Here is a 22,365-nt window from a genome sequence, read left to right as displayed (position 1 = left end):
CCCCACCCTATCCCTTTAACTCTAACCCCACCTAACCTTTGAACACCAAGAGGCGATTTAGCATGGCAATTCCACCTAATCGCCACATCTTTGGACTGTGGGAGGAAACTGGAGCACTGGAGGAAACCCACACAGACATGGGGAGACTGTGCAAGACTGTGCAAACTCCACACAGACAGTCATCCAAGGTCGGTATCGAACTCTGGCGCTGTGAGGCAGCAATGCTAACCGTGCCACCGCGCCCTATGGTTCTCGCCAAAAATTAACTATACAACATGATGTACAGCACAGGGACTTGGGTGATGCATGGCTCTCCTTTTCGTTGCTCCATTCTCCCGTTAACAGCAGTCTGTAGTATTAACATACCCCAGACAGCAGAACATTTGCATATTGCCTTCCACCTGGACTTTTTTTATCCATTTGATTGAATTTATGTCAAAGGGAAGACCATTAATGAAGCAGCTGAAGATGATTGTGTCTGGGATACAACCCTGAGGAATTCCTGTAGCAATGTACTGGACCTCAGATGCCTGGTCTCCAACAACACAACCACCTTCCTATGTATGACTCCAACCAGTGGAGAATATTTCCCCAGATCCCCACTGACTTCAATAAATGTGCGGAGGCAGCTGTCAAATGGAAGCTCATTAAGGGAACATTTTTTCACTAAATTAGGTTTGCATTGGAACTGACATTATGTTTTTGAAGCCAAAATACCTTTATGTCACTTTTTGGGTAACATTTGAAACAATACAAATAATTGTTAGCTCCTTACTTTCTTTGACTTTTTTCCAACTTTCTTCGTGGAGGACTAACCCTTGCTGGGCACAGGACTGAATGTCTCACCCAAGTCGCCAATCACAGTGAAGGTCAAACCTGTTCTCAAGCAATGTGCCCTTATTCCAGCACTGAACGGTAATCAGGACTGACAATGTGTCCCCTTTGCTCTCAGCCAGGCCAGCAGATTGGGTGGTACAAGGCTGTGCTGGCTAAATTCCAATAACTCAGCACAGCTTGAGAATCAAGTTTATCATTTTCTGGTCTCAAGGAATTAGAACTACATTAGGCTCTAGTATTATTCAGCATAGCTTTCTTTGAGCAAAGTTAGCTTGCTTCGTAGGAATCACATCACAGGGATTGTTTGTTGCTGGTCCTCATTTTCAGCAGGGTAATGGAAGAAATTCCAAAATAGCAGATAAATGAAACAAGGATATACTAAATTTAGTTGACTGATTTAATCCAAAGATCTGCTATTTGGGGATGGTTATGCAGAGCTCTTCACAAAGCTTCACAAGGTGATGGTGTGGTAGAATTTGTTTCTTGTTTTCCTTGGTTTTTTTTCACCACTTGTCAGCTAACAGGCTAGACTTCGAGGCCGACTGCCAAGCCTTCACCTTAATGGGAGGGGCTGGTACTTTCGCTGGACTAGTAATCCAGAGACCCAGAGTCATGCTCTGGGGGACCTGGGGTCGAATCCCACCACGACAGATGGTGAAATGAGAATTCAATAAAAATCTGGAATTAAGAGTCCATGAAACCATTGTCAATTGTAATAAAAACCCATCTGGTTCGCTAATGTGCTTTAGGGAAGGAAATCTGGCGTTCTTACCTGGTCTGGCCTACATGTAACTCCAGATCCGCAGCAATGTGGTTGACTCTTAAATACCCTCAGGGATGGGCAATAAATTCTGGCCCAGCCAGCAACACCCACATCCCATGAACAAATAACAACAAAAATTATGCTCCGCATTTGGCTGCTGATGGTAGTACAAAAACAATTCAGTAATGAGCTCCCCCACTTCCTTCCCTGTGAAAAAGTACAGCATATATGAGCAAGAGTAAGCCATTTGGCTCATTGAACCTGCACAACAAGTTTAGCAGCCAGTCCAGTGGGAATCTCCTTTTGAGTTCTCCATTTCCTCCATTGTCAACATTCTATACCCTACACAGTTCTATAAATTATTTGAACAGAATCTGTTGCCTGTATTTCCTTTTTCCATTTAAGTGTAACCTTTGAATATCTCACTTAAAAAGGGAGACTTCCTTCTTTGTAAAAATGTTGGTGTACAAGTTTAATTTTCAGCAAAATGTTACAATTATAATGAGCAATGCCACAGGAGTTTTCATTGGATAGATTAAGTACTGCTTATCTGTACATTACTTTTTGTATACGAGTGTTTTCACGCCTTTTTGAAGATCCGCATTTAATTTTTGATTAATCAAATATGCACAATTTGTTAATTTAACGATTTGCAATACTCATATATTCTGATCAATGCTTTGTTTCTTAAAATAACATCCCAGAGTAGCCATATTTATCATATATTTAGTTTAAGATAAGGAACTTTGAGGGCTGCTTTCTTTACTTGTTCTGAAAAATTAATTCCCAGAGGAGCTCTGCAAAACAAAACAAGTGACAGAAAATTAAGCTAACCAGAACAAGTTATTGCATTTACTTCTCCATTTTGTTTGTTTTATCATGGTCACATTAGGCAGCCACATATTTGCACGAACTTTGAACCCAATCCTTAAAAAGTGTCAGCTTCAAGTGAAAAATCTATGCATATTTAAAACTCAGTTAATTAACGATTTTTTTTAAACAACAAACGAAAAACTTGTTACCTACTTTGGCTCATAGCGAATTCCTTCTGGTTTATGCACAACATCAATTCCTGCTCGAAGTTTCTCAATACCATTCCTAAAACACAGAACAATGGTCTCACTGTGCGTGCACCACATTAACTATTTTATATGACCTGATGTAAGACAAAGAATCTGTTTTCAGAATTTGCTCGATATTAAAGTGAAATTAATTGTAACGTAAAAGTGCTGATTAAATTATAAAAATGCAATTAAATATATGTAATAGAAAGTTTACAATACTTTTATTGATTACTTTTGTTGTTTTCGGTCTCCCATTGGATAAAATGAATTAAGTTGAATAGATTCAGTAAAAAGGATGATGAGAATACTTACCTACATAGCCAAAGAACTAAAGTACAAGTCAGAGGAACTCGCGCAATCAGGTCAAATCACATCTTAAATTGTATTCAGCTTTAGGTTCCAAGATATAAGGAAGACAGTCATTGCTGGGAAGAACCGTGAGGCGAGCGTCTGGATTCAGGTGGCTCAGTTGTGAGAATAGATTGGAGACACTTTGATTTTTCTAATCATGATAGGAGTTGACTAATAGGTGACATTGGAGAGGTGCACAAGATAGTAAGAGGCACTGAAAATGTAAATCTGGGGCACTAATTCACATCAAAACACAACAGTAAAATAAGAGGCCACAAGTTAGCATCAGATGTAATACTGATGTCAGGAAGCTATTCTTCACACAGAGGTCGATCAAGTTTGAGAATGTACTCTAAAGGACATGATTCCAGGGTTTATACCTTCATTCATTTAAAATGCAGTTAAATTTTGTGGTGTTGGGCTATAGTGTGACCAGCAGTGTGCCTCAGGGATCAGTGCTGGGTTCACTGTTATTTGTTATTTATATTAATGATTTGGAAGAGCGTTTAGGAGGCCTTGCTTGTCGGTTTGCAGGTGACACCACGATTACTGGCATAGTGGACAGTGAAGAAGGTTATCTAAGATTGCAACAGGATCTTGATCAATTAGACCAGTGGGCCGATGAATGGCAGATGGAGTTTAATTTAGACAGATGTGAGGTGCTGCGTTTTGGTAGATCGAATCAGGCCAGGACCTACTCAGTTAATGGTAGGGTGTTGGGGAGAGTTAAAGAACAAAGAGATCTAGGAATACAGGTTCATAGCTCCATGGAAGTCGAATCACAGGTGGTCAGGGTGATGAAGAAGGCATTCGGAATGCTTAGTTTCATTGGTCAGAACATTGAATACAGGAGTTGGGACGTCTTGTTGAAGTTGTACAAGGCATTAGTACGGCCACACTTGGAATACTGTGTACAGTTCTGGTCACCTTAATATAGAAAGGATATTATTAAACTAGAAAGAGTGCTTGTCAGAGTAGGAATGTCAGGATAGATAAGATGAATATGTGGCTTGAGAGATGGTGCAAGAGGGAGGGATTCAAATTCCTGGGATTGCAACAGCATCTTAATCAATTGGGCCAGTAGGCCGATGAAGTTTAATTTAGATAAATGTGAGGTGATGCATTTTGGTAGATGGAATCGGGTAGGACCTACTCAGTTAATGTTAAGGAGTTGGGGAGAGTTATAGAACGAAGAGATCGAGGAGTACAGATTCATAGCTCCTTGAAAATGGAGTCACAGGTTGACAGAATGGTGAAGAAGGCATTCGACATGCTTGGTGTCATTGGTCAGAACATTGAATAGAGGAGTTGGGACATCTTGTTGAAGTTGTACAAGACATTAGTATGGCCACACTTGGAATACTGTGTACAGTTCTGGTCAACCTATTACAGAAAGGATATTATTAAACTAGAAAGAGTGCAGAAAAGATTTACTGGGATCCCAACGGGACTTGATGGTTTGAGTTAAAAGGAGAGGCTAGATGGACTGGAGCTTTTTTTCCTGGAGCATAGGTGGCTTAGGGATGATCGTATAGAGGTCTATAAAATAATGAGGGGAGTTGATAAGGTAGATAGTCAACATATTTTCTAAAAAGGAAGCGGAGTCTAAAACTAGAGGGCATATGTTTAAGGTAAGAGGGGAGAGATACAAAAGAGTCCAGAGGTGCAATTTTTTTCACACAGAGGGTGGTGAGTGTGTGAACAAGCTGCCAGAGGCAGGAATAGAGGAGGGTACAATTTTGTTTTTTAAAAAGCATTTAGACAGTTATATGGGAAAGCTGGGTATAGAGGAATATGGGCCAAATGCGGGAAATTGGGACAAGATTAGTGGTAAAAGCTGGGCGGCATGGACAAGTTGGGCCAAAGGGCCTGTTTTCATGCTGTAAACCTTTATGACTCTTAAAGATTTACTAGGATGCTACCGGGACTTGATGGTTTGAGTTATAAGGAGATGTTGGACCGACTGAGACTTTTTCCCCTGCAGCGTAGAAAGCTTAGGAGTGATTTTATAGAGGTCTATAAAATAATGAGGGGCATAGATAAGGTACATAGCCACCGTCTTTTCAATTGAATGCAGCTGTTTTTTTAATATTCGTTTCTGGCACGTTGGAGTCGCTGTCTGGGCCAGCATTTATAACAGGAAACAAAGAGTGGAAATAAATGAGTGCTATTCTGGCTGGCAATCAGTGACGAGTGGTGTGCCTCAGGGATCGGTGTTGGGACCACAATTATTTACAATTTATATAGACGATTTGGAGTTGGGAACCACGTGTAAGTTTGCAGATGACACGAAGGTGTGTGGCAGAGCAAAGTGTACTGAAGACTGTAAAGCCTTACAGAGGAACATTGACACATTGAGTGAGTGGGCAAAGGTCTGGCAGATGGAGTATGATGTCAATAAGTGTGAAGTCATGCATTTTGGTAGGAGTAACAATAGAACGGATTATTACTTAAATGGTAAAAAGCTGCAGCACGCTGCTATGCAGAGGGACCTGGGTGTACTTGTACATGAGTCACAGAAGGTTGGTCTGCAGGTGCAACAAGTAATTAGGAAGTCAAATGGAATTTTGTCCTTCATTGCGAAGGGGATTGAGTTTAAAAGTAGAGAGGTAATGTTGCAGTTGTACAATGTGCTGGTGAGGCCACACCTGGAGTACTGTGTGCAGTTTTGGTCTCCACACTTGAGAAAGGATGTGCTAGCACTAGAGGGGGTGCACAGGAGGTTCTCTAAGCTGATTCCAGAGTTGAGGGGGTTATCGTATGAGAGGTTGAGTAGATTGGGATTATATTCACTGGAATTCAGAAGGTTGAGGGGGGATCTAATAGAAACATATAAAATTTTGAAGGGAATGGATAAGATAAAAGTAGAAAGGATGTTTCCACTGGTAGGTGAAAGTAGGACAAGAGGGCAGAGCCTCAAGATTAGGGGGAGCAGATTTAGGACTGAATCAAGGAGGAACTTCTTCACTCAGAGGGTGGTTAAAGTATGGAATTCCCTACCGAAAGGAGTAGTAGACGCTACTTCATTGAATATATTTAAAGATAGGGTAGATGTTTTTTTGAAAAATAAAGGAATTACGGGATATGGCGAGAATGCGGGTAAGTGATTCTGAGACCACGAAAAGATCAGCCATGATCTTATAGAATGGCGGAGCAGGCTCGAAGGGCCGGACGGTCTACTTCTGCTCCTAGTTCTTATGTTCTTATTTATTGCCCATCCATAATTGCCCTTGAGGAGGCATTTAAGAGTTAACCACATTGCTGTGGGTCTGGCGTTACATGCAGGCCAGACCAGGTAAGGAAGACAGATTTCCTTCCCTAAAGGGAATTAGATACATTGATACATTAGTTTTTCTGGCTACACATATGTTGAGTACAATATATGTTTACGGGCTGAAATAATGATCTTGGACCTTGAGATTCATCTGGGCAAAAAGGACAGAAACAAGCGGATAAAGCTCTAAATTATTCAACAGAAGGATTGAAGGACCGGAAGAAGATAACAACTCACATTTATAGAACACCTTCAGTGCAGAAAACTGTCCAAGATATAAAGTCTGTGAAAACTGTAAATAGCTGTCCTATTCAGGGGTATCCAAATATTGATTATTATATTTAATTGTAAAATAATCACAAATGTTAGCTAAGCTTGTAAACTGCTACAGTATCACAAGTCAACGAACAGCAAGGAAAGTGGAAGCTATTTCTGCACCTCTGTCCTTGACGCCATCAAATTAAACTCAGTCATCTCAGGATGAGTCAGACACTGTGGGTTCCTTTTGTACTGCTCAGTTTATTTCCTAAGTCTGCAAGACACTTTCTTCCACTCCCACAGCACTGCCCACCCTCACTTCTCTTTCCCCAACACTGACAAAACTCTTGACCTGACCTCGTCCCTCATCATCACCTCAAAAGCCCCAATTTCTTTAATGATCTCCCAGTTGGACTGTTGCACCAACTCTTCACAGGTTTATAAACATCATATTCTGTGGGCCACCTCACCCTGCCCTACACCTTTACCTCATCCCAAAACTACCAAAGTTACCTAAAGTTCTGATCTTTGTTCTTCAATTCCTCTATGGTCTCACTCCACATTTCTGTAATGATGTTTTTCTAGACTTATCTATCATATCTACAGCCTACACTCTTTAGACATTGGGTGACTCCTAATCTCCCACTCCCTCCACTCTTTTATTAGTAGCTGCTTATTTAGCTACAATGCTCCTATCTTCTGGAATGCTTTCCCTTTGTTCAGACGTCTCCTCAGACTAAATGCCTCCATTCCTCCCTGCCAGTGCATGGTTTCCCCTTTGAAAGAAATTCGTGGCATCTTCCTGTACGTTAAGAATGCTACGAATTTTATAAACATATAAAAGCAAATTGGAGAGTGTGGAGGAAACGCAATAGAGGAATGCAAAAAAGGAGAAAAACATGATGATTATTTTGGATTAGATGCACTGAATGCTGATGCAGTTGAAAAGAATTGTCCAATTTAGGTGAAGATTATCACTTCCTGGAGTGCAATACACAGTTAAAACAGACGTCAAACATTTATGTCCCAGAAGGAAACTTGGGAACTTCAAAGTTCGTACTTTTTGATTTAGATTTTCCCCAAAACAGCTACGTTTTAAGATAGTTGAAATAATTTTTTATCGTATCCAATACCTCAAAGTAAGATTAACACTAGTTATTGTTCTCACCATGCAATCATGATTCCATTATCTGTGCAAAGTTTCGGAGGAGGGTAGTGCAGTGAGAATCCATTTGCTTCAGTAACTATCTGGAGAGCTTTTCGGATGTATTCATTACTGGCCACACCCCCTGAAACCACCTGAAATGAAAGTAAGGAATATACAATAATAAATGTTGCACAAATGAAAATTTATGCCTTTCAAAAATTGAATTCTCATGGACAGTACAATAAGTTGATTTCATGTTGTGCTAACTATGGTTCTATGTAAAGAGCACAACTTAATATATTCATATGACCAGGAAAGCACATTTAGGTTGATGTTGAGGTTAGCTATTCAATGTGAATGATTGTGATGCCACCAGGAATGGATCTCTCAGAGCAGGAGTTCAATATATGGGTGATGGTTTCGCTTGGATGGCCACCGTCACAATTTGTATTCCACTTGCGGAGCAAGAAGGCAATCAATTATCGGCTATCACTCCTGGTCCAAGCAGTAAAATCCCACTTGAAAACAAATACAAACAATGCCGCTTTTAAAATATCCCTTTAATTCTCTAGCCAAGCATGTTTACAAGTAATCTGCCTCAGCGCCTCTTCAAAATGCTAATCTTAAATTGATGAATACAAAGTGTACAAAATCAGCACAAGTCAAACCACTTTAAAATCTGTCCCCTGACACCATTTGAAACTATTTTGGCTCTCTGTATAGAATAGCTCAAAGTTTTTTAACTGTCGGTCTCACTAAAAACCTATTATACCAGCATTGTTTTAGTGAAAACAAGATTCTCTCTTACTCTCCAAGTTATTTTTCCCTCTCATAAGGTTTACAAATGCTACTAATCACCATCTGCGAAAGCAGATGGGGTGAACTCAGGCCTTGTTAATGTCAGAGTGAAACTGGTTACTAACACGGTAGCATGGTGGTTAGCATAAATGCTTCACAGCTACAGAGTCCCAGGTTCGATTCCCGGCTGGGTCACTGTCTGTGCGGAGTCTGCACGTCCTCCCCGTGTGTGCGTGGGTTTCCTCCGGGTGCTCCGGTTTCCTCCCACAGTCCAAAGATGTGCGGGTTAGGTGGATTGGCCATGCTAAATTGCCCGTAGTGTCCTAAAAAGTAAGGTTAGGGGGGGGGTTGGGTTATGGGTATAGGGTGGATATGTGGGATTGAGTAGGGTGATCATTGCTCGGCACAACATTGAGGGCCGAAGGGCCTGTTCTGTGCTGTACTGTTCTATGTTCTAACTGCACAAGTGCAGGCCAGGTGACTCTCTCTCACACACCTCTGAATACCCCTCCCTGTACAGAAATGCTTGGAGTTCACCAAACAGTTCTTAATGGTGCCACAGCTAAGACTGACAACTCAGCAATGGAGAGCACCTGTTCATATCCTACCACTCCTTGGCAACATACCCAATACATATTATTACCAAGTAAGATACAGGTACATCGTGAAGTACTGACCAGGGCTGGATTTGGATGAGGCAACAAACCTTCCTTCTTGCAAAAGAGAATGGCTCGATGTGTTCGCTTTGCCAGGTGAGCAGCTACTGTATGCTGTACAGCAGCAGCAATGTCACATACACAGGACAATATCTGTCCCTCCTGGATACCTGGTTCAGAAAAATACCTCACTTTACAGAGTGTACAACAGGATAATATAGATATAGAGAAATACAGCACAGAATAATGAGTGAGTCAGTACCATCTGTCACATTAAGTATAAATATAAAACACTGGCAAACCTTCTTCCCTTTCCTTTTTGATAATTATTTGATTGACCTGATTGCGGAGACCGGAAAAGGAAAAATCACAATCCAAGTGCCGGCTGATGGGCTGCGTTAAGCTGACGTGTAATCGGTTTCCCATTTTAGCCAAACATTCAATGGCTTCACCTCCACTCATTGTACAGCATGCTGGGTGATTTTTGAGTGACAATCTTCTTGCAACCTGTGAAGAAATGTGTCTATGGTTTAAAACAGCTAACATAAAAAATAAACCTTAAACTATTTTCTAAACCTGAAGAGCCTCATGCACATGATTCATCATGCAGTCATAAATGACCATAAGATTGGGAGTCCTAAAAACTGTCCCAGCTGTTCATACATTCACTTAATGTAGCCACGCCAGGCTATTCTCACAGTAAGGTACAACATTATATCACCATTTCTCACATTTAAAATCATTTTAACACTGCTCAGTTTTGGGTTTGGGTTTGCGTTGTTTCAAGGATATCTAGAGCCTGGTCATGGTGTTAATACATATAATGGTTGAACAGATGATTCTGCAATAACAAGGGATAGAATATTAAGGATGGCAAGTGATCAGCGCTCGCCATCCCGAGTCAGCGCCTAATGTACAGTCACCAACTTTCATGTCCCACTGCCATTTAGTGCTCATTTGAGTGTTAATTGGTAGTGGTCAGGATTTCCATCCGCCTTTGGAAGGAAGTCCCAACTTGGCCAGGCACAGCGCTGCAGTGGCCAGAAGTGGTATTGCAGTGCTCTGTCTGGGAGCAAGTCCCAGGACCTTTGAAAAGGTAAGTTTCGGTGGCATGAGGACAGGGGCCAATGTGGCATCAGGAGTTAGGCCAGGGGAGACAAGGGTCCCAAAGCCAAACGTCCTGGGGAATGTAGTTGCTCAATTCGGAGGGGTCTTCAGAGTTAGGTGCCACCCGCCCCAACCACCTCGCACAAGATGCGGGAAATTGCAAATGTCACTTTTACACCCTTCCCGCACCAGCCTGCCTAAAAATTTAGGCTTGGCAGGATGAGACCCTTAAGTGGCCCAAAGGTCCTTAATAGGTGACTGGGTGGGTTCCTGTCCAAGGCCCTGCCTGCCCAAGCGCAAAATTGTGTCTGTTTTAGGCGGGCAGGTTTCAGGGTGAATCCTTCCCATTCTATTTTATGCTCCCCCCTCCTCAGAATGCACCTTGGGAGGAGCATAAAATTCTGTTTTACATATTTACATGTTCATAGAATTATCTACATTTAGGTTCTGGGCATGCCCAAAGCTTAGGGGATTCTGGCAAGGGTTTGCGGATGCCATGTCCACGGTGTTAAAAACAAGGTTGGCACCCAAGTCCAGAGGTGGCGATTTTAGGAGTGGTCAGAGGATCCGGGAGTCCAGGAGGCGAAAGAATCAGACGTTCTGGCCTTTGCTTCCCTGGATACGGTTAGCTTGGAGGGACTCAAAGCCCCCGAAGTCGGAGACCTGGCTCACTGACATTGCTAGCTTTCTCTGTCTGGAGAAAATCAACTTCGCCATGAGAGGGTCAATGTCAGGGTTCGTCCGGAGGTTGCATCTTTAGAGAAAATTAACCGTCAGCAGAGAGGGGGGGGGGTTTAAGCTTAGATTAGTATGTAAGAAAGGTGGGACCTGTAAGGGAGGAAGACGGCCTTTGCACTATGTTTATATCTGTATGTACACTGTTTCTTCTGTTATTGTTACAAAATCACAAATCCTCAATAAAATGTTTTATAAAAAACGAATTATCTACATTTCCATCTAGATTGTAGAATACACCAGAAATGACATAACATGATCACAGCACACATTACCGAATCATTGAACAGTTCTACTTAGCCAGGTTTTACTTAATGTAGTACAACACTGTAAATATGACTTTTTATATTGCTTAATTCAAATTATCTGACAACTTAAGCTTTGGCAGGACATTCCTATTTCACTGTTATTTTCTTTATGAAATTCAAATGAATGAATAATTTACATTATTTTAGTACAAAAATGACTCTGAATCGACAACAAAAGCACATTAATCGATTGTTTGCTTTGAGCTGAAGTTTAAAATGTACACTATAATGTTTTGTCCCTGATACTTAGCTCCTCAGGCATAGTTTGTGCAATTGGTCAGGGATAAATGAAAGTTTAATTAAATGTCACTGGAGTTAGTGCAGCAGAATCTTGATGTTGTCCACTGCTGATTTTAAAATTCCCCTCCGTACATACCTTGTCTAATGTGTCTCCAGGGGCTTCGTCCAACGTCTGTCCAAGAAGAAGGAAGTCAGAGACGCCACGGGCAATGGCCAGTAAACTATGGCCACCAGAAATCAAGAGGACTAGAAAGGGAAATTCCACCATGTCCAGCATTCTAACAGTCAGTGCATGAGCTTCCATGTGATGAATAGGAATAAAGGGTTTCTTATATTGGTCTATTAGTTTTAAACTGTACTCCAGACCAACTTGTAAGCTTAATGCAAGTCCTGGTTTTATGGTAGTTGCTATTGCTGTTAGTTCACAAGGAGAGATTCCACTGTTATCCACAGCTTCTTGTACCACTATTTCAATGTGTTCTTTGTGTAGCCTTTGAGCCACTTTTGGAATTATCCCACCTGTCCTGAAGCAAAACAAAGTACAGCTAATAGAATCTGTAAATTATTTCTGAATTATGAATTAATAAATTATTCTAAAACAATATTCACCTTCCACAACAAAGTATCTAGGACATTCAAATTTAATAACTTATTTAATTAACATTTATAATGTTAAGTATAGTGGTTAAGCACTTTACTTCAAATATGTTGTAAATTTGAGACATCTGCTGCAGTTTTGGTGGTTCAAAAAAGGATGAATAATCTGCATCATAGCAATGAAAAATCTGCTCTCTATTTAGAATTCCTCAGTGCATGCCATGGAACAATCAGAAGGGAATCTGTGACTCAGATTCTCCCAGCTAAAGTAAATGCCTTTTGATTATCACAAGTTATCATTTTCATCTTTTCTGTGCACAGGAACAAAACTAGAATAGATTTTTTTTAAGTAAGAAGTCTTACAACACTGGTGTTGTAAGACTTCTTACTGTGCCCACCCCAGTCCAACACCGGCATCTCCACATCACATTTTTTTAAACTTTACCCACAAAGACTTATTCTAAGGAACATTTATATGTGTACATTATCAAAGTTATCCTTAAAACAGTCAGAAAATTATTCCTTTCCTTTATCCTTGGGATAAATGTTTTGACCAACTATGAGGTGACAATTCACAGGAGTAGGAATGGTTATAATTCCTGTTATTTGTTTCGTAAAATCGTAGAATTTACAGTGCAGGAGGCCATTCGGCCCTTCTTGTCTGCACCGGTCCTTGGAAAGAGCACCCTACTTAAGCCCATGCCTCCACCCTATCCCCGTATCCCAGTAACCCCACCCAATATTTTTGGACACGAAGGGCAATTTATTATGGCCAATCCACCTAACCTGCACATCTTTGGACTGTGGGAGGAAACCGCAGCACCCGGAGGAAACCCACGCACACACAAGGAGAACGTGCGAACCTGGGACCCTTGAGCTGTGAAGTAACTGTGCTAACAACTGTGCTACCGTGCTGCCCCACATTTTAAAATCGAATATTATTTATACATTTTCCACTTGTTTTTAAACAATTTAAAATCAGTTTGCTTGTGTGTCAAATGGAACATAATAATGGTGCCTGTAACAACCTGCACAGGACACATGGGGCAAGGTCGATTGTTTTCCCAGTGTGGCCTGAGAACTATGAGCTCCCCGGCTAAGGACAGGCCTGATAAAAGGACACTGTGAGAGGATCCGATGAGGTATAACCAGGCCCCATGTAAATAGTTGTTCTCATAAATCTGTCTTCTTTTGGTTTACTCGTCGAAGTCCCCTGGCCTTTATTAACGTGCCTAAAAACATGGCATTGTGAGATTTTGTCAGCGACCACACTTGGGGTAAATATGGTATCAACTATTTAGGTGTGAAAAATATTTGAAGGGGTTAATGTATTAAAGTTCACTTAAAGCAGTGGGTTTTTTTCCCCAAGCACATCTGGCGAGGGTAATTTTCATTAGGAATACCTACTCGAGGTGGATACCTTTCTGAGAATGTAGGGCTTCCCCTAAGATTTTTCCTGTTTCGTCCACCACAGCTGCTCCAGTGTCATCGCAGCTGGTCTCTATGCCCAGTACCAGTCTGGCTTTGCACCGAGCCTGACTCAGGAACCTGGCACCGGGGACACGGCTCAGGGCGCGCGAACCGAGACAATGCGTCGCCATGGTAACGCAGGCCGCCGCTGCGTTCTGTTGCCCCCGAGGTCCGAGCGCCGGGGACAATCTTCCGAATCTGTGGTCACAAATAATTCTTTCCCCCGTTCCACGAAGAGCGCAACAACAATTCCGGCTTTTGAAACGTTCCGCCTCGCAATTAACTTGTTCTTCACAATTTCGAGCCGTCACATTTTGCTCAAACGGGTGTCCAGGCGTCTCCCAGTAGCGGATGCTCGAAAATAGAACTTGATCATTATGCTGCATCAAATAGGATGTTAATAGTCAATCGAAGAGTAGAATACTTACGCTCAAAATCTGAAATCAAAACAGAAAAAGCTGGATATATACACAACGGGTTCTGGCAGCATCTGTGGAGAGGGAATCAGTTGGGTGACCAAATGTTCTGCTTTTTAAAGGATTGTCCCTTAGTTTGACTGTTTTCCCAGTGGGCACCTTTCTTTTTATCTCGAGGGCTGAGGGCCCTGGGAGTTTCCTCTGCAGAACAGAGACTACACGGCACATAGATGTCAAAACTAAAAACTTTTTCATTCCGGTTTGATTTAGCCAATTTCTGAAATTGTCCATTTCTTGGAATTGAAAGCCTACCTGTACAGTTCATGAAACAGGCATTTTGACCACCCATTTCATGAAATTATCATTTGAAAACTTGCCCGGTTCATCAAATTGCCAACTTTTATGAACAAAAAATAACATTTCATTCACAAATGGATAATTTGCTCAAATGGATAATTCTGTTTACGATCCTCTTATTCCATCCAGTATTATATCCAAACCGTTCAGATTTAGCTTATATTCATTCAGCAATAATTACAATACAGCAAAAACAAATATAGAAACAATTCATTCATGCATAATGTGCCTTTATACAATGTATACATCAGATCTACTGACTTGTAAATTCCTGACTCACCAGTGTGGTTAATGGCGGACGGCCAGGGTGTCACCTTGCCCGATGGCAAGTGGGCCCCTGATGAAGTGGGCCCTCTATATCAAATAAAAATGCAATAAAGAAACAAACACAGACAACTGTTTTAGTAATAAAAAGGAATAAGAAAAAAAAGAGAGCAGGACACAAATAAGCAGTGCATGAAAAGGAACAAAGCAGGGGAGGTAGTGGAAGGATGTGGAATAGGGCGGCCCGGGTCAGGCATAATTAAGGAAATTCCATGTTTTCAGCGAGAGTGTGTGAATTTAAAGATAAAGTTACAATTCGTGATTTGAGATGGTCGGCAACTTCAAAGGATATCAAGCAGTAGTCTTGGTTCAGCCGGTACATCGGTCCGGGGCCCGGAGAGCCAAGAAGGGGCCCGTGAATCTCTGAAGGGCCCTTAAAAATTATAATTAATTAGATAAATAAATTTCCAACTTCTTTCCTGAGATTTGTATTCTAACTTAATAAAATATAATTGTTTTTTAAAAGAGCAATACCAAATAAAAATGCAATAAAGAAACAAACAAATAATCACTCAGTGTATGAAGGAACGAAGCAGTGTTAAACGGATGTGAAAAGAAGTGGAGGGGGGGGGGGGGGGCTAGTTCACCCGGGTTGGAAATCCACGTTTTCAGCAAGAGTGTTTGAATTTAAAGATAAAGTTACAGTTTGTGATTTGAGATGGTCGGCAACTTGAAAGGATATCAAGCAGTACATAGGGTCGTGAGGTCACCGAAAAGGAGGAAGCGGTACCTTTGACCGTGAATCATGAGGTCAAAGATATTGAAGTGATAAGCCATGATCGGTAAACTCAAAGGGTTGCGACTTGTAACACTACACTGGTTGAAACTGGACATGTTAACTTTGGTCGTGGGACCATTCTTAAAGTCTTACTATCGTCGGACCAAAGTTCTAAGTTTCAACAGTTGTCTCAGTTGCTTGCTGGTGTGAACACTGGACAGTGGATTGTTTCCTCTTCTGAAGCTGCATAGGCCACAGTAGTATTGACTAATGAACATAGCCTATTGAAGTGTAAGTAAGTTATTTAATATTTTTTATCAAGTAGGGGTTTATCTGGCGTTCCTTCAAGTTATTCTTGCAATCATCAATATTCATTTTTCCCAATGTGGGCTATTTTTAATTAAGTTTTTATTTCAGGAATATTACCCCTACCAGCATGGAAAAGAAAAAGCATAAATCTGGGTCACTAAAACACAAAGAACAAAAAGAAGCAGAAAGGAAGGAATCAGCTAAGCAATGCAGGCCTATTACAGAGTTTATAATACCACAAGCACAATCCACATCAATATCCAGTTCTGCAACAAATAATCAAGAAGCAAGAAACAATGCTCATGGTGATGATGCAATGACATGCGAGTTACAAGAACAGAGAAGAGCTACTTCGAATGTAGAGACAAATACAAGTGCATCCATTACTAATCAACCCAGGCCCAATATTTCTTCTGGCTTCCTTGTTCCGGTATCTGTACTGCCTGTAGTTGCAACATCTGAACACATAGCTTCAACTAGTGACATCTTAAAATTGACCCCCAAAAATGTTTATCTGATAGCACAGATGGCGCTGCAAGCTACCATGGCCAGTATAATGGTTTACAAAGTAAAATTGCTGATGTGGCTGATCAACATGTTCATATATGGTGCTATGCCCATGTCTTGAATTTGGTGATAACTGAAACAACAAAATGTTGTTTAGGGGCAGCAGGGTAGCATGGTGGTTAGCATAAATGCTTCACAGCTCCAGGGTCCCAGGTTCGATTCCCGGCTGGGTCACTGTCTGTGTGGAGTCTGCACGTCCTCCCCCTGTGTGCGTGGGTTTCCTCCGGGTGCTCCGGTTTCCTCCCACAGTCCAAAGATGTGCGGGTTAGGTGGATTGGCCATGCTAAATTGCCCATAGTGTCCTAATAAAAGTAAGGTTAAGGGGGGGGGGGGTTGTTGGGTTACGGGTATAGGGTGGATACGTGGGTTTGAGTAGGGTGATCATGGCTCGGCACAACATTGAGGGCCGAAGGGCCTGTTCTGTGCTGTACTGTTCTATGTTCTATGTTCTATGTTGTGTGCCTGCAGTTTCTTTTTCAATTTGCTCCAGAATATAGCAACTTTTGTGAAAGCATCATACAAGAGAATGGCTGTATGGATAGAAGTTGTTGGAAAACATCTAGGGCAAGAAAAAATGAAACGATTAAAGCTAATTGGTGAGACCAGATGGTCAGGAAAATCCAATGCAGCAACAACTATATTTGGACGTTTTGATGATGCCGTTGCCAGTACTTTCGTAAATCTAGTGACATGCTTATCAATGATACAAGATTCAGAAAAGTTTGATGCAAAAACAAAACATGAAGCAAATGTTTTACTTCAAAGTCTTCTAAAGTTTGAAACCATATTGACAGCATTTACTTGTATATATTTGAAACTACAACCCCGTTATCAAGTTATCTGCAGACAAGTGGTTTAGATATGTTTACTGCATGGAGTTTGGTAGATTCAGCTACAACAAAGTTGAAGGAACAGACAAGAACATTTCACAGCAAGGCTTTGGAATTTGTAAATAAATGTAATGACAGGATTTCACAGATGAATATGGATGAAAGTCAAACATTGGAAATTGATGCATTAGAAACAGCATTGCCAGTTAAGAGGCAGAGGAAGAAGAAAAGAACGGCAGATGAGCTTATTGATGATGAAAGAAATTCCTCAGATTCTCTAGTTGATTTTCGAGTAAATGTGTTTAACCTAATAATGGATCGCATTGTCCAGTCACTAGAATCATGCTTTGTACAACACAAACAGTTGTATAAAAATTTGTCCTGCTTGGACCCAGCAAAGTTTAAAACTATTACAGAGAAGGGCCTTGAAGATGAAGCATTGGAAGATATTATTAAGCTGTTTCCACAAATCAGCAAAGATCAAGTAATATTGGAATTGTTTTAGACATAGACATAGAACAGTACAGCACAGAACAGGCCCTTCGGCCCTCGATGTTGTGCCGAGCAATGATCACCCTACTTTTGTTTTCTTTTGCTTCAAATTTTGATGTATTAAAGCACCATTGCTTAATGATGGTGAAAATATGGATTCCAGTTGCAACAATTGTAAAATTTGCAGCACTTGCCCATCGTGTGTACTAAAAATTCTGGCATCCAACAGACTTCATGACAAGGCATATGATAACCTTTATGAACTTTATAAAGTCATCTGCACACTATCAGTTACTCAAGTCCAATGTGAGAGGACATTTTCAAAGCTAAAGATCATAATGACAAGGTTAAGAAATTCGCTGTCTGAGGAGAATTTGGAATCATACATGTTGCTATCCATTGAAAAGGAATTGTTAGATGAATTGGATGCAGAAGCAATTATTAGCAGATTCGCATAATCATCTAGCGAACACAAACGATTGCTCTTAATATAGTGGACTGCATGCAATGCTCTATTGTGCTTTTGAACTATCTGTTAATGTGTAAATTGTGCAGTAAACTATTAAAAAATATCAACCAATTACTTTAAAAAAATTTTAAAATTCAATTATAACCTTTTGTATTTACATTTGGTATCTACTGCCAGTAATATGTACAGTACATGTACACTGTAATTACTAAGAAATACACATTTTTTCCACAAAAATTTTAATTGTACCCTTTTTTCCATATGTATTTTTTGAAAATTTTATTTATTCGTTATGAAAATTAAATGATAGCATTGTAGTTGTGGGTGGGTCTCCTTTGTCTCCTGGCAACCAATATTTTTAGACCCAGTCCACCACTGAGTGTGGTGTACACCTGTATTAGGGGATGTAAGGTAGGACCTGTACTACAGGTTCGCCGGTAGCCCCTGTCGGCTGGCTCCGCCCATTAGGAGCTTTATAAATATGCGTGTCCTCCATTGATCTGCCATTTCGCCAGCTGCAGTAGGAGGCCACACATCTGACTGCAATAAAGCCACAGTTGTACCCAATCTGAGTCTTTGTACAATTCATCGTGCATCAATTTATTGCAGTCAGATTTTCAACAAAATGGATATCAGAATCAAACCAGATCGCCTGCAGCTGGATCCGCACTCACCCGACGCCAGAAAGGACTTTAATCACTGGCTAGCTTGTTTCAAGGCTTACATCAACGCAGCGACCACCACGCTGATGGAGGCTCAGAAGATACAGGTCTTGTATTCCAGGTTGAGCTCAAGCGTGTTCCCGTTGATCCAGGACGCCCCACGTTACGCGGAAGCGATGGCACTCCTAAGAGAAAACTACGCGCAGAAAGCGATCACAATTTTTACCAGGCACGTACTCGCCACTCGCTCTCAACTCCCTGGTGAGTCCATCGAAGACTTCTGGCGGGACCTAATCCCACTCATCCGGGACTGTGACTGTCAGGCCGTTAAGGCCACTGAACATTCTAATCTCCTCATGCGCGATGCATTCGTAATGGGGATTGCGTCAGACCCCATCCGACAACGACTGCTGGAAGGGGCCATGCTCGACCTAGCGGAGTCAAAAACTTTAGCGCTCTCCATGACGGTCGCAACACGCAATGTCCAGGCCGACGCTCCTCGCCACCCGTCCTATCCCTCCTGGACACCGCAAACGACCCCCCCCCCCCAGCTGTGGCCCTGCCTAGTCAATACGCCTGCGCCGCACGCCAGTCCGCGCAACCCGGGGGTCCCCACTGCTACTTCTGCAGCCAACAGAAGCACCCCCGCCAACGCTGCCCGGCGTGCAACTTGCAACGCTTGCAAGTCCAAAAAGGGCCACTTCGCCACAGGGTGCCAGGCTCGCGCAGTCGGCGCTATCGCCCCCTCCCCCTGCCAAATGCACAATGGGTGTAACCATCTTCTCCTCCCGGGGCCACGTGAGGCCACTGGGCGCCGCCATCTCCTCCCCTCAGTCCACGTGCGGCCCATGGGCGCTGCTATCTTGTCCAGCGCCACCAACGTGCGGCCCATGGGCACCGCCACTTTGTTCCCCACAGGACCTCCGGATGCCGCCATCTTGTCTTCCCTTCGGGGCTGAGACGCCAACTACATCCCACGAGCTGGGTCGCCGACACCCGCCATCCGAAACCTCCGACGACCACCGGCAGCTCGCCTCGATGGCGCTGGACCAATCGAGTCCACACAACCTGGCCACCGCTTCGACAACAGTGAAAATCAACGGCCACGTGACCTCTTGCCTGTTGGACTCCGGGACCACCGAATGCTTCATACACCCGGATACGGTAAGACGCTGCTCCCTCGCGGCTCACCCCGCCAATCAACGGATCTCCCTGAACTCTGGATCCCACTCTGTCCCGATCCGAGGATTCTGTACGGTCACTCTCACAGTCCAGGGCGCAGAATTCAGCGGTTTCCGTCTCTACGTCCTCCCCAACCTCTGCGCTGCACTATTGCTGGGCCTGGATTTCCAGTGCAATCTCCAGAGCATCGCCCTCAAATTCGGCGGGCCCGTACCTCCACTCACCATTTGCGGCCTCACGAACCTCAAGGTTGACCCCCCCCTCCCTCTTTGCCAATCTAACTTCGGATTGCAAACCAGTTGCCACCAGGAGCAGACGGTACAGTGCCCAGCCCAAGGCCTTCATCAGGTCCGAGGTCCAGCGGCTGCTTCGGGAGGGTATCATCGAGGCCAGCAATAGCCCCTGGAGAGCCCAAGTGGTAGTAGTGAAAATGGGGGAGAAACACGGAATGGTCGTGGACTACAGCCAGACCATCAATTGGTACACACAGCTCGATGCGTACCCCCTCCCACGCATATCTGATATGGTCAATCAAATTGCGCAGTACCAGGTCTTCTCAACAATTGACCTGAAATCCGCCTACCACCAGCTCCCCATCGGTAAATCGGACCGTCCATACTCGGCCTTCGAGGCGGACGGTCTGCCCATCACTTTCTTAGGGTTCCCTTCGGCGTCACTAACGGGGCCTCGGTCTTCCAAAGGGAGATGGACCGAATGGTCGACCGGTACGGTTTGCAGGCCACGTTTCCGTACTTAGATAATGTCACCATCTGCGGCCATGATCAGTAGGGCCATGGTGCCAACCTCGCTAAATTCCTCCACACCGCCACTCTTCTCAACCTTACGTATAATAAAGAGAAGTGTGTGTTCAGCACTACCTACTTAGCCATCCTCGGCTATGTAGTCCAAAACAGACTTCTGAGGCCTGATCCCGCCGCATGGGGCCCCTCATGGAGCTTCCCCTCCCCCACTCAAACGCTGCCTGGGATTGTTTACGTACTACGCCCAACAAGGCCCCCCCACTCATACAGTCCACTCAATTTCCCCTCGCGGCTGAGGCGCAACATGCCTTCGCCCGTATCAGAGCAGACATAGCCAAGGCCGGGATGTACGCAGTAGACGAGACACTGCCCTTCCAAGTAGAAAACGGCGCTTCAGATGTCGCCCTTGCTGCCACTCTAAATCAGGCAGGCAGACCCGTGGCATTCTTTTCCCGCACCCTTCATGCCTCTGAAATTCGGCATATCCGTCGAAAAAGAGGCCCAAGCCATCGTTGAAGCTGTGCGGCATTGGAGGCATTACTGGCCGGCAGGAGATTCACTCTCCTCACTGACCAACGGTCGGTAGCCTTCATGTTGAACAACACGCAGCGGGGTAAGATCAAAAATGATAAAATCTTGCGGTGGAGAATCAAGCTCTCCACCTATAATTACGAGATTCTGTATCGCCCCGGCAAGCTCAACGAACCCCAGATGCCCTCTCCCGAGGTACATGTGCCAGCGCCCAAGTAGACCAACTCCGGGCCCTGCACGACAGCCTTTGTCACCCAGAGGTCACACGACTGTACCACCTCGTCAAGGCTCGCAACCTGCCCTACTCCGTCGAGGAAGTACTGACAGTCACCAGGGACTTCCAGGTCTGTGCGGCGTGCAAGCCGCACTTCTACCGGCCGGACTGTGCACGCCTGGTGAAAGCCTCCCGCCCCTTTGAACAGCTCAGCATGAATTTCAAAGGGCCCCTCCCCTCCACCGGCCGCAACACATATATCCTCAGTGTGGTCGATGAGCACTCCAGATTCCCCTTCGCCATCCCATGCCCCGATATGACGTCTGCCACCGTCATCAAGGCCCTCAACACAATCTTTGCACTGTTTGGTTTCCCCGCCTACATCCACAGTGACAGGGATCCTCATTCATGAGCGATGAGCTGCGTAAGTTCCTGCTCAGCAGGGGTATCGCCTCCAGCAGGACGACCAGCTACAACCCCCAGGGAAACGGGCAGGTAGAGAGAGAATGGGACAGTTTGGAGGGCTGTCCAGCTGGCCCTACGGTCCAGGAACCTCCCAGCCGCTCGCTGGCAGCAGGTCCTCCCTGATGTACTACACTCCATCCGGTCACTACTGTGTACCGCCACAAATAACACACCCCATGAACGTGTCTTTACCTTCCCCAGGAAGTCCACATCCGGGGTGTCGCTCCCGACTTGGCTCGCAGCTCCAGGACCGGTCCTGGTCCGTAGGCTCATCCAACTCCACAAGGCAGACCCCTTGGTGGCAGAATACACTTGCTCCACGCCAACCCTCAGTATGCCTACGTGGAGTTCCCCGACGGCCGCCAAGATACTGTCTCCCTCAGGGACCTGGCACCAGCAGATTCCAGCCAAACACACTTCCCCACCCATGTGCCACCCTCCCCTCCCCCGGCGCTACCAACAT

At 43.7% G+C, this 22,365-nt stretch overlaps 1 protein-coding gene across 5 annotated transcripts; it reads right to left on the bottom strand.

Moving 5' to 3' along the window:
• Positions 1 to 2,044: 2,044 nt before the first annotated feature.
• Positions 2,045 to 14,052, bottom strand: osgepl1 (O-sialoglycoprotein endopeptidase-like 1). 5 transcript variants are annotated; one of them, XM_038789169.1, is made up of 7 exons: positions 14,034 to 14,052; positions 11,675 to 12,057; positions 9,451 to 9,655; positions 9,170 to 9,318; positions 7,716 to 7,846; positions 2,627 to 2,698; positions 2,045 to 2,397 (listed from the first exon to the last, which is right to left on the bottom strand). In XM_038789169.1, exons 2-7 carry the CDS (start codon positions 11,840 to 11,842, stop codon positions 2,319 to 2,321), a joined length of 804 nt encoding a protein of 267 aa, XP_038645097.1. In that variant the 5' UTR covers positions 11,843 to 12,057; positions 14,034 to 14,052; the 3' UTR covers positions 2,045 to 2,318. The 5 variants fall into 5 exon arrangements, with proteins under 5 accessions (XP_038645097.1, XP_038645093.1, XP_038645094.1 ...); XM_038789165.1 differs by lacking the exon at positions 14,034 to 14,052 and adding an exon at positions 13,543 to 13,802 and having other exon boundaries at positions 11,675 to 12,062; XM_038789166.1 differs by lacking the exon at positions 14,034 to 14,052 and adding an exon at positions 13,556 to 13,802.
• Positions 14,053 to 22,365: the final 8,313 nt, after the last annotated feature.

The sequence above is a fragment of the Scyliorhinus canicula genome, chromosome 2 (genome assembly GCF_902713615.1).
Source record: "Scyliorhinus canicula chromosome 2, sScyCan1.1, whole genome shotgun sequence".
NCBI classification, from domain to species: Eukaryota; Metazoa; Chordata; class Chondrichthyes; order Carcharhiniformes; family Scyliorhinidae; genus Scyliorhinus; species Scyliorhinus canicula.
This window is presented reverse-complemented; position numbering and strand designations above follow the sequence as displayed.